The sequence below is a fragment of the Dendrobium catenatum genome, unplaced genomic scaffold, assembly GCF_001605985.2.
Source record: "Dendrobium catenatum unplaced genomic scaffold, ASM160598v2 fragScaff_scaffold_1199, whole genome shotgun sequence".
NCBI lineage: Eukaryota > Viridiplantae > Streptophyta > Magnoliopsida > Asparagales > Orchidaceae > Dendrobium > Dendrobium catenatum.
The window spans coordinates 546,523-563,363 of NW_021319661.1; the positions used below are offsets into that span (position 1 = coordinate 546,523).

General features: G+C 33.0%; 2 protein-coding genes across 3 annotated transcripts; both read right to left on the reverse strand.

Annotated features, from left to right (window-relative positions):
• Positions 1 to 1,707: 1,707 nt before the first annotated feature.
• LOC110111437 (cytoplasmic 60S subunit biogenesis factor REI1 homolog 1-like) lies at positions 1,708 to 9,518 on the reverse strand. Its single transcript, XM_020843330.2, has 5 exons — positions 9,273 to 9,518; positions 7,011 to 7,613; positions 6,249 to 6,418; positions 3,126 to 3,344; positions 1,708 to 2,100 (listed from the first exon to the last, which is right to left on the reverse strand). Exons 1-5 carry the CDS (start codon positions 9,375 to 9,377, stop codon positions 1,947 to 1,949), a joined length of 1,251 nt encoding a protein of 416 aa, XP_020698989.1. The 5' UTR covers positions 9,378 to 9,518; the 3' UTR covers positions 1,708 to 1,946.
• Positions 9,519 to 11,752: 2,234 nt separating this feature from the next.
• Positions 11,753 to 16,655, reverse strand: LOC110111564 (translation initiation factor IF-2). 2 transcript variants are annotated; one of them, XM_020843496.2, is made up of 4 exons: positions 16,143 to 16,655; positions 15,945 to 16,042; positions 12,169 to 12,233; positions 11,753 to 12,072 (listed from the first exon to the last, which is right to left on the reverse strand). In XM_020843496.2, exons 1-3 carry the CDS (start codon positions 16,453 to 16,455, stop codon positions 12,180 to 12,182), a joined length of 465 nt encoding a protein of 154 aa, XP_020699155.1. In that variant the 5' UTR covers positions 16,456 to 16,655; the 3' UTR covers positions 11,753 to 12,072; positions 12,169 to 12,179. The 2 variants fall into 2 exon arrangements, with proteins under 2 accessions (XP_020699155.1, XP_020699149.1); XM_020843490.2 differs by having other exon boundaries at positions 11,753 to 12,081.
• Positions 16,656 to 16,841: the final 186 nt, after the last annotated feature.

Sequence of the window (16,841 nt, forward strand, 5' to 3'; positions counted from 1 at the left end):
CATCTAATTTGAAATAGTTTGGATATAGAATTTGAGAGTATTTACTCTAAAATTTTATTTGGGATAACTTTTTTATTGTTTTTTAAATAAATTTGTAATACCAAAATTCCTTTATCAAAAAATTTTTTTGCTAAAAAAATATTTTTGAAAGCAATAAAAACCTTGTGCTAAAGGAAGCATAAATCCTGCAAAAAAAAAAAAGTAAAAATGATAACTATATATACTATATATTCTTAAATCTCATTTTATTTGGATAGAGAATAATTTTGATAATGACTATTTTTTATGCCCTGTAATTGAGGAATTTTTATTGCGTCCTCCCACCTGACGTAGAGGTACGTCCTCCTAGAGCTAAATTCGCGCTAAAAAACGAGAAATATCGAGCAAATACCGAGCAATACCAAACAATAACGAGGAATATCATAATGTGAAGACCAATACCGAGTTATACCGAGCTATACCGAGCAATACAAAAAATACCTAGTTTTTCCTAGGAAAAACTCGGTATTTTTTTGTATTGCTCGGTATTGCTCGGTATAACTCGGTATTGGTCTTCACATGATGATATTCCTCGTTATTATCAAATAATACCTAGCAATACCGAGCAAAAACTGAGTTTTTTGGCGGTGGGAAGACGTATCTCTACATCAGGTGGGAGGACGCAATAAAAATTCATAATTGAGTGGCTATAGTGCTATGCAATGATAGCTTTAATTTATTTTAAAATTCAATTTAATAAATGGACATTTATAAGGATTATGACAAAGAGTTCTTAAAAAAAAAAAAAGACAAAGAGTTCTTATTCAAACGCGCATCTCTATACTTTAAACGAACAAAGGATATTATTATCTATAAAAATAGTTTGTTGTTGTGCGTTTAGAAATGTTCATAAATTTGTGAGTTTCGAAAAACAATGAATTTTTTTTTAAATAATTTTATTCATAAAATAAATAAATTGCTTGTTATGATAATAAGATGATTATACAGGTGATTAAAGGCTTTACATATGCTCCTTGACGAAAGAGCTTGAACTCGAACCGGGTGAGGCTCGACTCGATTCAATTCATTTGCATCCCTACATAAGAGCTACATTATTTGTTCTAGAGATAGCTTCATTTTACATTGAATTCACCTTAGTCATTTCATAGAAAATGAAAATATTTTCCAACAACAACAATGTCAACAATAAACATTCATCCCATTACAAGGACTTAATTCTAAATAAGAAAAGTGGAAGGGTGTCAATATAAAACTTGACGAACAATCATGATAAAAATAAAAGTATTTTTCATCATAATAAAAAAATAGATTATTAACGTTTTGTTAATTTTATTGAATAAAAATATCTCATATGCATTAAAGGTAATTACTCTAAGTAGGATGCAAAATAGTATGTTGATAGGATGTATCAAGAAAAGTCCTTTAATTGACAAAAAAAAAAGTTTCGTTTGGGACGGTTTTCTTACTGTTTCTTAAAATAATTTTTTAGTACAAAAAATAAAAATTTTGTACTATAAAACCGCTTTAAGAAGCAGTAAGAAACCGTTCCAAACGAAGTCTTAATCATCTCATTTTAGCCCAACACTATCATTAATGGGTTGATCATCACCTGTTCAAGATGCTTATAATCTTATATAGCAAGCTGCAGATTTTCGAAGCTCCTTTTTATTTTTTTGGGAAAAAGAGATTATCAAAACGCATTTCAGATAACCAAAATTTTGCGTGTACAAAACTCACTCTAATATATTAGCAAAATTTCTGATAAAAATGAAGTTCAAACCTCCAAAAACATTAAAAATTATCTTGCCAGAAAAAGGAAAGATGGCAACTTCACCATTGAAGCCCTTGCAGTTGCAGCTGCGACAACAAACCATCTTGTTTCAATAACATTTGAAGCTTAAAGCGTCAGCTCTTAAGACACAAGAGGCTAAAATATCTGCAAATGATTAATAAGGGACGTTCTTAGGGAGGTTCCTGATGACGTTACTCTTCATTCCAATCTTTGTGCGCAGAGCTTCCACTCCGCTGCGGTTCATCTCCTTCAGAATTTTCATCCTCACTAAGTTCTGGTTTGATGTTGCTAAGCCCATGCTCCTATACCTGTAGGCAATGCCAAAACCATGGAGAAAGATAAGATTGCAGATGATTATAAATCTTCTATTGATTATCTTCATTGTTTTCTCTTATTTGGGGAGATTACTGGCCAAAAATACAGGAGATAAGATCCTGAATGTAAGCTTCTCTGCTTGGAAATTTTGTGGTCACTCTATGAATATTTATTAACTTAAGACCCATATCAATTATTTAACAATGAAATTGTTTTCATAGGCCTATAGTCTTTTAGGAATCAAAGCCAAAGCTCTTTAGAGTTCGGGGCAAGTAGCAAAGCCTATGCATATTACTCTTTTATAACTTCATTGCAGCCTCACTCAAATAAATTTCTTACAATTTGCCTCAAATACATATCTTTGTTCCAAAATCAGCCAAAATATTAATCCAATAATTTGACATCTACATATAGAGCCTAATACTTTTGCTTCTCCATAAAATAATTAGCATTCACAAAAATCCTAAAATGATCCTCAACTATTAATATGTGACTAAGGATTCGTTTGGGATGACTTTTTTACTGCTTCTTAAAGCAAATTTTTAGTACAAAAATTAACAATTTTATATTAGAAAACTACTTTAAGAAGCAACAAGAAAGTCGTCCCGAACAAAGCCTAATTTAATCTCAGAAAATTACATTTCTCCAATTTAGCTCATCAACTATATAAAATTGATTCAAAATTGTGTCAATTTTGTATAGTTGATGGACTAAATTGTCATCAACTTTATAATATATGACTAAGTTGTTCATAATTGGTAGCCTATTTTGAAATTTAATCTAATAGTTTGACAAAACCCACTTTTCAAAATATGCCTATTTCATGCATATAATATCATCACCACCATCATTATCATTTTTTCCTTGGGAATGCGCCCAATGTTATAGTCATTATCATTAGCCTCGTATCCAAAATATTTACCATTGGCTTCATGAATCCTCATCCACCAGATATATAAAATTTATTTGAGCGTTTCAAGTTCATCAAAATCACCTCAAGTTTAGGAAGTTGCAATACCTGGAAGCTAATGAGATAGCAAGTTCAATGTTGCTGTCGCGAGAAGGTCGTGGTTTCTGACGATAGTACCGTAGAAACTCTCTGGAACCAAAAATGCGAACTACAGTCCCATTCTCAGTCTTTCGTGTAATGATTAGTTCAGCCCCTCCAGTTCCTAGCTCCACACTTCGTGATGCATCGTCCACTGCCACTAGTTGCTTCCCATTCTCATTCATGTAGCTACAAGTAAAATAATTAAAACATGAGCTACAGGTAAAAGAAGCGTCTAACATAGTTCCATAAAAATGAGGCTAACACCATAAATATAAACCAAGTGCTTCGTAAAGAGGAGCATAAAGGACAAAATTACTTAAGACTACAATGGCAAACAGTGCGCATATCAAGCAAGATCAAGCACATGGTAAGTTTTTTCAAGGAAATTTGTTAAGATTGACTAACTAAGAAGGTTGTCTCAAGATTTTTTGTTGATCATGCTTTCAATTTTTTGTTTTTTATCAATTTGATAGTCTGTTCATGATTATGTAAAATTACATAAGAATTAAGAAAGTTATATCAACTTTGAATTAAGTTAATTTTGACCAAATTTGCTCTGTGGGTCAAAAGTACTATTTTGATAGACAATTTGGAAAAAGTTTGCTATGAGAGAATACAAAAATAACCCAAACTTGTAAGATATTTGGACATCAACTCATGATTTACGTAGTCCATAGACAAATATTTTGGCATACTTGGGAAAAATCATAATTGAAGATAACTTTGTCAAGCAGAACAGTTTGTTAGAGTTGCTTTCGTTCTGAATTTTTTTCTCAGCCAGTTTTTCTCTATTTTTGAAACTCAATTGATTTACATCTTCTGTAACTATTGTTTTGATAGCTCACACTTGCATTCATTTTGCAAAAGTTTTATTATGCAAAAGAGTTTGTTAGAGTTGTTTTTATTCTGCATTCCCCGCAGCCAGTTCTTGTGAAACTTTAGTGATATTATCAATGCATTTCTTTACATCTGCTGTAAATATTGATTTGTTCCCATTGTTTTTCCACATATTTTGTTCTTAATATAGAGAAGGTGTTGTTTAGAGTTGCATCTTCCCGCCTTGAATAAGAGGGATTTGTGGTTCTCCTTGCTGTGGCGGGAGGAAATTGAAAGAGGCAGGACCAGCTAGCAATTTGCGATAGACCAGAAAAAGCCGAATCTCATAGAAAATAGATGCTCTTTTTATCAAATCAGTGGGTATGAAACACGAAAAATTGGGATGAAGAATGACCAAAAATAATTTTTATTGAAAGAACTATAAAGAGAAAAACAAGATATAATTGGATTTTCAATTGGAGAGGAAGATCTCGTTCTCCCAAATTCTTATCAGCCAGCTAGAGGCCAAATAATTTAAGAATAAACTAAATTCAGCAAACAAGACATCTCCCTAACCCCATGAAAAACACCATACTTAAAACATACAAAAATATCCCAAACACCCCTTTGCATTTAAATTCTTTCCCTCCAAGCAGCCTCCCCCCATAATTGAATTTTAATGCCCTAGGCCCATTGCAAAAGGGACGGGCAATTTATCAGGTAGAAGCCTGTTCCACCTAAAACAAGAAGAAGTTCCGCCTCAAAACAGGCGTAACTGTTCAGCCTTAATAGAGCCGGTCCACTTTAGACCGGCTGGACCGGTCTAACAGACTCCTATAACTGGATATAGACATAGGGAAGGTTGCACTCGGTCTTCACAAGGGAGATGTACTAGGATATCAAGGAAAACAATATTGTTCTGAAACACATATATAAATGTGAATCTCTCATATTTCTCTTCTTTTTTAGGCCTATGACATACTTTAAGTAATAACATAACATGAGATTTGAGGTGCTAGAATTGAGTAGAGTACTTGGAAGTCTCAAGCCTACCACGTAACGCAAAAAGCCTCCACTTGAACTATCATGACTTCTAAAGTACAAAGGCCCATATCACATAATAGGATTTCAAAGTTCTTTATATTGCGATTCATAAATGTCTACACATTGAAATACATAGACAAGCACAATGCATAGATGCATGAAAATAACAAAATATGTGAACGTGGTCGAATATACCTGAGTTCATAGAAATTTTTTTATATGCATAGTTATTTATTTATATATTTATGTATATATTTGCAAACTTATGCATTGTAGAAATGTATATAAGCTACATTCTTAGATTATAAGATAGTTTTTTTTATATAATAATGTGGTTTTAATCAACTCAAAACTTGAGCCAAAATTGATCAGTTTTAAATCAAATAAAACTTGTTTCGAGTAAAAATACTTAAACTACAATTGGGGTTGACTCCATCTAACTCAAAGTGTCATCAAACATGCTATGCATAAAAGATCTTAAGCATTATAGCGTGGGATAATTAACCATGACATTTCCATGGAATCTAGACACTTTCCATGTTCAGAGTATAACACCTAAAACTAGCTACTACTCGTATAGGGCTTTTGCATGAAAACTTTATTTATTTAATAGCTTTATAAGTAAATTAGCATATTATAATAGTATAATACATTACTAATGAAGTATTTTGAAATACATCCACTTCCTGTATCTTTTTTTATAATGCACCAAAAACATGAGTATCTTAAACTTCAGAAGTGTAGTACATATACAGCCATATTTTCAAAAAAGGCCTTATTTTAGTATTCCAAAAATGAATTTTCGTTTGAATAACATTTAAATATTTAATTCATATTTAGGATTCCATTTTTATTCCAAATTCTAAAACAAAATTCATAATTAATGGTCCTAAACATAACTAATAAGAAGTTGATAACTCAAATTTAAGACGATAACCAGTAATACCATGATAGAATAATATCAATAGCATTGAAGGTCGTACGTGTATGCCTTAGAACCCTAGGTTAAAGCAAATAGCTTACCACACAAGCAATATCAGATATAATAACAGTTTGATCGGTGGAAAATATGAAGAATAATTGCTATTTAAATCATTACAAAAGATTCAATTCTTCTAAAGTCAAGGATTTATCAGGCGTATTCTAAATCCAAATAACACCAACTTGTAAAAGGTATTGTAATGCAAGAGTTCATTTCAAATTAAGAAGAAAACAAGCTCCAAGATTTACCTGCTTCTATAGTCATAAAAGTCTTCAAGATCTCCATCCTCATCATCACCTCCATCACCATAGCGAAGTTTGCAATGCCCTTTCGCAATCATGTGCTTCCTTACTGCTTCCAAGCTTTGAAAAGGCTGGCATCTCTCATTACAATACAAGCATGTGAAATCCCTCTTGACCTAGAATCAACAAAAAAAAAAAAAAAATCAAGCATTTAAGTCGACAAGAGATTTATGTTAGACCGGTCTAATGACCCGGCCCAGCCGGTCCATACGGGACCGGCTTGCGAAACAGAGGCGGGATCTCCGCCTCCTGCAGAGATCGGGCGATCCGAACGCCCAAGCAGAGCAATTTAGGAAGGATTTTTAAGGGATTTGGAAGGGAAATTTGTATGTGGGACTGTTTAGATATTTCCTTTTGAATTGTATGCATTAAATAGTTTATTTTCCTAGGGTTAGAACATCTTGAATTTGGCTGAAATTTGAAATCGCCTAGATTTAGGTTTTATTTGGGCTCTAGCAGCATCTAGAGATTTGGGAGAAATCAATCCTCCTCTCGAATTGAGGATTAACTGTATCTTGCTATTTTTCATTTCTATTTTATCAAATAATACAAATTATCTATTGTTTTCCTGTTTTTGTGTAAATTTTGGTGGAGAATTCTCGCTGTTTTCCGAAGATTGATAGGAAATACTTGAGATCTACAAGTGTTTCCTATCAATTTACCATGTAGCAGATATCTCAAGAATAACATGCATGGGTATATTAGTACCTTAAGACCAACATATGTCAGAAGTCCTGTGGGATCCTTCAAATACTCAACATCTGGAATAAAGAAGCCATGCGCTTTGTGCATGTGAACCAGACAACCTTCAATGCCATCAAGTTTACAATCACAGATAAAACAACATGAAACATCCAACTCTTCGTCTTCATCAATGTCCTCGCTCTTGACAATGCCAGAGCTTGAAGTTCCTTCATCTACATGAAGATTTGTTAAGGATTCAGATGCCTCCTCCATATCTTCATTAGGGTCAACCTCCTCCCATTCAGAATCCTCACTCTCATCATTTTCTTCATCATTATTTCCTCTAAATGTTGGATTCTTACTACTTGAAGCTGACTTGCTTGGTGAACGATCTGTAAGAGGCTTAATTATAGTAATGCTAGCTGTCGTCCCTGCCTCTTGAGAAGCTTTCACCATATGCATTCTTGATTTGAGATGTTGAGAGTGAGCTTTGGAGCTCCTATACTCCTTTCCACATAGAGCACAACAGTATAACGCAGGTGCTTCACTTTTCTTTTCGTGCTCTTCAGCTAAAGCTAATTGTCTAGCCTGAAATAAAGATTCTGTAACCCCGGGAACTCCAGCTACCTGACAACAAATAATAAAGCATCCATCATTCACTATCGTCTAAATAGAAGTAAACATCCATTTAATTGATCAAAACAGAAAAGGAAAAAAAAGTTAATATGTAGAGACAACAAATAAGTAGTGACGATACGACAAGAAAATACAACTGATTATTCCCTAATATGTTAGTCAAAAACTTCAAAGCAAATCATAATCCAAAACAAAAGAAGTGTTCCACATAAAAATACATACAATTTCATGCAAAAGAAACTCTTCAACTCAATGCCATCCTACCAATATATTCAGCCGTTGCTCATAATTATCATATCCTTCAGAATATATCATATTCATAGAATGCTGGCAGTTTTAACCATGTTTACAAATCGCTATATGTGTGAGAAAATAAATACAAGTGTTTCCTTTGGATAAAACTAACATAAATTCAAATCAAAATATAGAACAATTAGATAATGAAAAATGTTAGGATCTTGAATGAGAGGAAGAAGCACTTCTTTCTTGAGCTTCTTGAGAGAGGAGGGAGAGAGGGAAGGGGAGAGGGAGAGAGCTGAACTCAAATTCTTTATTGCTTAAATATGTTCTAATAACAACCTATAGCCTCTATTTAAAGACTCAAAATGATACACCAATGACAATACAAGCCATTCAAGCAACTAAAGAAAGTACAATCCTAAATCTAAGACCAATATACCAAAAACATGGTGGCTTGGTCATTCATTTTTATAATTGTCATCTACTAAGAGTTCCAATCAAATGTACTTTAAACTTTGCTACTGAAAAGGTTACAAACTAGATGCTTCACTGATATTTCATTTAAGAAACCCTTTACCATTTAGATCTTTGGTTCAGTTCGATAAATACCACAATTGATTGTAAAATTCATATTAACCTCAAATTTTCTGGTAAGACAACAAACCAATTCATGAATCTAAGTATGCTTTATACAAATTCGAATGCAATAGTAGAAAAGAGCAAGAGTACCATAACGAAAATTACTCTTCAAACCTGGTATCATAGACCAATGTAAGAAATTTTCAAGGAGAAAATACAAAGCAGCCACCAGCATAAAGAAAAGAAAGGGGGAACAACAAATACATTCCTCTCTTATTCTACTCAAAGCATCCACCCGCAACACCAAAAATTATAATCATAAATTTGAAATTTCTCTAAGGAAGATATAGAACATTAAGATGCTAAGTCGTAATCCAAAACCCATATCCAACATTTACTGCCCACTACAACAAGAAAACAATAACCAGACGAGTAAACAAAGATTTTAAAGGATAAGGCAAAGAAATTACATAGCATAGCTATCATTACTTTTAATCCTGTCAAGCATATAGATATCATAAGGTATTATTCCAGGATTAGGATTACTCTCGCAATCTCTTATTCATCTCTTCATCCGACGTCCAAAATATTATTAAAAAAAAATCCTAAATTCCGTTAAACAAAGCCAAATCTGGAAATATATGTATTGTAAAAATTATATAATATCCTTAAATTCAACCAAATTGTGCAGCCTACTAAACAAACAATAGCTTGAATGAAAAAAATAATAAAAAATAAAAACCCAAAACCCTATTCTCAAAGATCAGTAATTGGTTCGAAAAACCTAATCCAATCCAAACAAAAAGCTCATGTGAGAGGTAAAAACGCTACCTTTCTCTTAAGATTGTATCGGTGCCATTCTGAACGGTAATGGAGCTTCTGCTCCGCATCGTCTTCAAACTCCCTATTGCAGGCGTTACAGGTCAGCCCCCTCATCTTTCTCCTCCTATCTTAATCTTTCTTACAAAAAGAAGAAAACACTACGTGAAGTTGAAAGCACAAATCTGTTTGAGCGGAGCAGAGATAGAGAGATATAAGAAGGTGGAGTCGTGGAGAAGGCTCCCCGTGAAGAAGAACAATGAGATCGGTGCTCATGTCACTAAGCCAATCGTGAGCCGTCGATTTTGTTTTGTTGAGCTGCTGCCGACGGATGTGATGTGCTATACAGTGCTTGGTTTTCTTTCCAGGGTTGAATTTTGACCCGACCTTTTTTTTTTTACAAAGCTAATAAAATATGAATTATTTTACAATATAGTACAGTAAATTATTTAAAATTAAACTAAGGCCAACCATAAAGGTTAATTCTGTTAATTTTTAGTGATATTTTATGCTATATATATATATATGTACCTAACACTTAAAATTTTAATATTACATACTACTACTCATAGAATAAATATAAGTATGAAATAAAATATTAAAATTTATAAATGATATGGGTGATAAAAAAAAAACATATAAATGATATGTTTGATATTAAAACTTTATATAAATGATAAGAACGTAATATTAAAAGTTTGAATGTTAGATGTGTAATTGTGTAAATAATTTGAAATAAATTTGATATGTATGTAAATTCTCCTAATTTTTATTACTTAGTATATTGAAATTAGATATTAAAATGTTACAACTACTTAATAATTTTATCACAATTTATTTCAAAAAAAGGGTTATTGATAGTTACAGAAAAGATTTACAATTTAGAAAACTTTTTGAGATAAATCCAAATTGAATTTTGCAAATTTAAAATTCATGCAAATATTTAAATAATAATTGATTTATGTTTATTGGGATTGATGGTTTTGGATAGGTTTTTGAATTTTGTATTGTGGTTGAAAAGTTGATCATTTTTTTAAATAATTTAATTGAGAAAAGTTGGCTTGTCTTTAGGCAAAGTAATGCCTAATTAACTATTTATTTTATGTTAATTACAGATTAATAAATTTTGGTTAAAATGAACTTAAAATTATTAAAATTGTGTTAAGATAAGTGTAATGTATGATTAATCAATTAATTATATTTCACTCATCATAAATCGGATCCAACATATTTAAAATCAATATTAACCAAATGTTCATCAGAATAATCTAACCCAAATCTTCTCCTTTGAAGAAGTCAAACTTATGTTTCGTTTGGGACGGCTTTTTTTTTTTTTGCTTCTTAAAGAAGATTTTTAGTGCAAAAAAATAAAATTTTCTACTGAAAGCTGCTTTAAGAAGCAGTAAGAAAGCCGTCCCAAACATAACCTTAGTCATATTTCAAGTTTACATTGTTATTAATTCCACACTTTAAAAGTATGAATGGATAGATAATTAAAAGGGAAATGAAGGATTAAAGTGATTAAATTTATTGCAAAGGCAACCTTTGGAGGATCTCAACAACCATAACTTGTACATGATGCAAAGAATATATGATTTATGTGATAAAATTATATGATGGAATGAAATCCAAAGATTAGCTGATTGATTGGAGATCAGTCTCTACACAGAAGGACAATTCTTGGGCTTATCCAAAATATTGATAAGAGAAAAGACAAAGTGCTTATATTGATTAAAGAGTTTGGTACAAATTGATGCTCATAATTGATCAGCTAGCTGACATATATAAGATGATAAACTCATTGAAGAATAAGATATTCACTTATAATCAATGACTTATCATGATCAGATTGACTTTTTTTATTTATGATGATTATCATCAGAATAATGACTTATTTATGAGTCTCTGAAAAGATTCTGCTCGTGGGTAACAAAATGTAAAAAGGAATGATCGTACTATCCCGTAGGATAAAATAGTCGTAGGTCTTTATACGCGACACAAACATATCAATAGAAATGCATATGATATTATATATACTATTAACCATGGAAGATCACCTACACACCTCGATGAATAATAATATATATGACATGATCATTATTATGATCCATGTGTATTGACTTATTTATCAATTATTACTTGCTATGTTAGGAAGTTATTTGCTATAATGAGTAGATAAATATAGTGGGAAGTGTAATGGGCTTTTAATAATGTATTTGGAACGCTAATTGTAAATGATCATCATGAGTGGAATTTCCTTTCTTCTTTCCCTGCATTCTCCCTACTTTGTATTTATCTTCTTCGAGCTCATATCAAATGGTTGCTTCAAACAATTCTAGCAATTATATTTTATTTTAATAGATAACAAAATCTTAAATAGATTAAAGCTTCATTTGGGACAACTTTATTTCTGCTTCCAAAAGCAATTTTTTAGTAAAAAAATTCAGAAAGAAAGCCATCCCAAACTAAGCCTAAATTAATAGATAATGGCATTTGAATAAAACAAGTTTCATTGCTTCAGAATAAGGCAGACATCAGAAGATGGCACAAATGAGATGCAGCGTTCTTACTTACATATAACCTCTTGCTGTAACTCTTAACAGAATTCACTGATTCGTTAAGGACAGAGAAGTACATCATACATGTAATAAAAATACAGACAGAAGAGAGCTCTGACAAAAGCACTGTCACACTGAATTGAGCTCTGAATCGTATTAGTCGTACTAACCAACTTCGATGGCTTTGCTCTTACAGAACAGCTCTTGTTTGCCAATACAAAAATCATACAAAATACACTTTTGGCAATCATGATCTGCAAAATTTGTTTATCCAAAACTTAGAAGCAAACCGAAATTTGAAAATCTAAGAGAAAATTTAATTAAAAGAAGAAAAAAAAGATATTGCATACCATTCACCAAATCACACTGTTTGATCTTTGCTGACTTGTTCCTTCGGTTTGCCAGACTCCTTACTCTACATGAGAATTTATTTGAAAGTGAGTTTCAAAAGTGCTGGAAAACTATCACACTTCGATCAAGAAATCACTTTCTAATGCTCATAGAATCAATGAAAGAAACTTTGTGAAAAAAGCATTTCTCACAGTTAATGCAGAGAGCTTTGCTCGCAATCATAAATAATTGCTCTTCTTAGAACTAGTGGAGAGATTATGAAATGAAAAACATTGATTTTTCATATGCAAAGATTTCAAGCAAAATGAAACAACACTTCCACAGGAAAAAGCAGCAAATATGATGTAATATAGGGAATTATGAAAACAACTCACAAGATCCAAATCAATATGCATTGTAAATATGAAATTTGTATTTTTTTATATATGTTGTAATTTTGCTTTCTTTGTGTAATTTATAATTTGAAATTCAAATTCAAATTTGGATAGAAGCAAACAGTTTTGGATTCCCCTCCTACATGTATGAGCAACCAAACCTTGAAAAGATGCTTCTTTTTGTGAAGAAATCCTTCTAATACAAACATCATTTCATGGAAAACCAATCATACCCACCCTAATCCATCCCCTCCTTTAATTTTATCTCAAATAATACTTATAAATACCTGTGGATTATATGAATGAAGAGTTGGAGTTGTCATCAAATTCTGTGAAGGTTTCTTCTTGGTGGCGGATTCTAGTTTTTGTAGGTTTGGTGACTTTCAACCAAGTTTATCTTATGGTGTGCAACAAGATTCATTTGTGTTTCCTCAGTAATTTCGCCTCTGCATCAATTTGCATTAGAAAAAGAAATGTAAACATTTTGACAGCTTATCTTTGTCGTATAATCTTGGTTGAAAGTCACTATGATCTTTCTTTATTATGTTTAAACGAGAATTTGACTTTTAATAAGACACAATGGAGAAAAAAGATTCATATAGCCGACCCCACGTAGTGGGATAAAGGCTTGATATTATTGTGGTATCCTTGTAGTATAATCTCTTTGGTTAGATTTGCATTCAAGTTACCACTTGCAAGCCATTCGAAAGCCTGGCCCGGTGTTTCAAATAAACCAACTCCATCCAGTATATTTCTTTCAGCGACCAAACAAGCATTGTGCATGGCACCAAAGTGAAACAAATCAAAGCTATTTATTACATCAAAGTAAAAAAAAAAAACAAAATGCAATCTTGCAAATATATGCATTAAAAGGTGCCTGCAACACAGAGCAACTAAGAGACCTTACATTGAACAGGACAGGAAAAGAAAGTTATTATTCATTGTCAATCAACCAACTTCCAAAATATGATTTTTGTTTCAGGCATGCTTGTCAACACCAGAAATACCTACTCAAGAGGATCAATGATAGGGCACTAGATTTTTGTTGTTGAAGGAAGCTGCTATTAATGGGAGGGAGGAGAGAGGGGAGAGGGGAGGGGGAGGGGGAGGAGGAAGTTATTGTTTTCTACGTATCTTCACCTTCCATTCTTTTTCTTTATATATTTTCTCTTGCTCATCATCTTGTTTCTAAATCATTCTGGATGAACAGGGAATTAAACAAGTGAGAGTAAAATAAGGAAAGGATGTAGCCTTAGAGTATTGAGGATTGTAACATTTACATAGACTAGGAATTTGGCAGAATTGAAGGTGTATACCTCTAGCTTAAAGTGTGGAAAGTATTTAAAATAATATGATTGTAAATATGATCATATCTTTTTTTAATTTCCGTGTTTTAAGTTTTGTTTGGGATGGTTTTTTTATTGCTCCTGAAAAGCAGTTTTTTAGTACAAATTTTGTACTAAAAAACTGCTTTAAGAAGCCGTAAAAAAGCTGTCCCAAATGAAGCCTTAGTAGTGGATGACTAACCAACCCAATAACTTGAGTATTCTACAAGTGTGTTGTGCATGGGGGAGGGGCGATCAGCAACATTATAAGACTTTCATGGAAACTTTATTGTAGTCATAATAAAAAAGTACAACAAATGTCTAGTACTCCATTTGTTATGGCAAAGGAGAAAATGTGTACGTGCTGCAAAGATCTAAACCAACATAAGAATAAAAAATTGCAAAACATCACCAAACCTATGTGATTTAAATAAGTTACCTACAGGAGTAATAAAATTTATTAAATAGCAACTAAATAAACCAAAATCTAACCACACTTTTAATATAATCTTACAATAAGTTACTACTCTATTTTTAATAAAAAAACACAAAAGATAATAGACAAAGATCTACTGAAAATGATAGCATATAGACCTCCTGATTAACATTTCAAAAATCTAAATAGCAACAAAAAGAATGGCAAAAATGCCAAGAACAATTCATGTGGACAAGAGCATGTAAGATGCGGGAGGCTTATTTATTTGAACACAAAACTCAAATAAGATCACTTAGGAGATTGATTGGTTGGTTTCTTCACTAAACTAGATCACTTGGAGATTGATTGGTTGGTTTCTTCACTAAACTGGATAAAAACATGCTGAACTGAAAGTCAAAATTGTACATCAACCTTTCTTAAAGATTCCTTGAAAATAGTTGCACCAAATCCAAAATTTTCCAAGAATTTTGGGGTTTTACTCTCTAAGCCTAACCAACACTAAGTTGGGTCACCCAACCAACCCCACAGAGGTAGAATCCAAGTTTAAAGTATTGATTTATGTGAACATGTTGAAAGTTTCTTATTTACTCAAGAGAAAAAAAAAAAGATTCTTTCACCATGTACGAAAGCTCCCATGTCATTTTTTATTTATATCATTCTTTCTAAAATTCATAATACATTTCATATTGGAAAATAAGTAATATATATATTGTTGCACACAAGTTGATATAGTCCCCTTTAAGATCCGTGCTGCTAGTGCTTTCAACTTGTCTTAAAGCAAGCAAACCTCTCTTAAACAAGAACATAGATTTCTATAGACAAACCTATTAAAATACAAGCTTTTTGGAAATGCCTCAGCCCCAATACACTAAAACTAGCATAAAATAAGGCATATAGTAAAACCTCCAAAGGGTACTAATGCTAATTAAGAATTGCCAGCATACCAAACTGCAAATTGTCCTGAAGAAAAGTAATAATTTTCTCTTATATTGACCCCTTCAAATGTTCTCTTGGATATAGATTGTAAATTTCAAATGGAAAAAAAAATCAAGCCTCAAGTTGAAGAAATAGTGTAACTCAATGAGCATGATTAACTTTAAAACACTAGAAAACGTAGCAATGGATTTGTAGATGGTGACTAGTTGCAGTCCTAACTGGGCAAGAAAAGCCAGAAATGTCTACAGAATACAAGATAATAATTGGGGAATTATCATGAATGAGAAAATATCAAAATTAAAATAATGGAGTAAGAAGGATGGAGAAGTTAATTCAATTTTAAAACTGCTACAACTTGAAAGCCTTCCGCTTGCCATAAACAGATGCTTAACAAGTCGAACATCTCACACAAAAAACTTTCTATTCGAAGAATGATTGTTAGATACAGAATGATTGTTACAATATAATTATAAAGCTAGTTGACTGAATTCGTCCGGTTGAGTAGATTAAGCACAAATCCTATAAACAAGTGATGCGAAAATACCACAATAAGTAGGTAAATATACCAGATCATAACACCGACATCTATAGAAAAGAACAAATTTTTGAGGAAATGCTGAAAATTGAAAGTTTGCAGATCCTCATCAACAGAAAAAAAAAACTACCTTCAAAATAAAGATATTCGCGATAACAAACTCACTCACCGATCCGGTGTTCTCATAGTAATCATTCAGCGCCCACTGGTACTTCGACTGGTTCAGGCCCAACCAATCCGCCAAATACTCGTCCAAGCTCGAGTGAGCTGCCACAGAACCCACCGACAAGTTTTCAAAACTCAAAAAGGTAAATTTAATTTAACTTAAACAAGCAAACAGAGCATCATCCAATCATTAAAAAGCTACCATTTTGGACCTTCGCCACCGCATCCCAAAGGAACCCGAACACAGAGCTTGTTCCCTTCGCTGCCGACTTCTCGAACTGCGGTGGCGGCACCTGAACCGGCGGCGCTTCCGGCGCTGAGGATTTACCGGCCGGGGGAGCCGCATTTACAGGACTAGGCCTTGGGCTCGGGGTCAGGGGGCTTTGCGAAAGGGGTTTCTCAGAGGGCGGGCGAGGAGTCGCCGGCGGTGTTAAGAAGACGGTGTAGCGCCCAGCCTTGCCAATGACCGGCGGCGGTGGCGTCGTTGTCTGTTCTCGCGCCGGTGTGGCAGCCATGCCGATTTAGAAGTAAAAAAGAGCTGTTAGAGCGGATCAGAACTAGAGCTAGGGTTAGGGTTTACGGAGACGTGTGAACTATGGAGAGTGGAACCACTTTTTCCGCCATTGATGTCGGGGAAAAGGAAGGATCCAAGCTTTTTTAAATGGCATCCGATGCAGTCAGCTCCGAGCGAGCGAACTCTGTCTGTCCACTTTTTGCAGCTACCTCTTTTATTTCTCTTTATTTCGAAAACAGCCCCAACTTTCCAAACCCTCTACATTGAAACTTTGAATTTTTTTTTTTTTTGGAAATTTGAAAAAACAAATTCTGCTAGAATTTTTTAATATATGTTAATTTTATAATAGACATCATAAAATGTCCTTCAATACAATTAACATGTTTA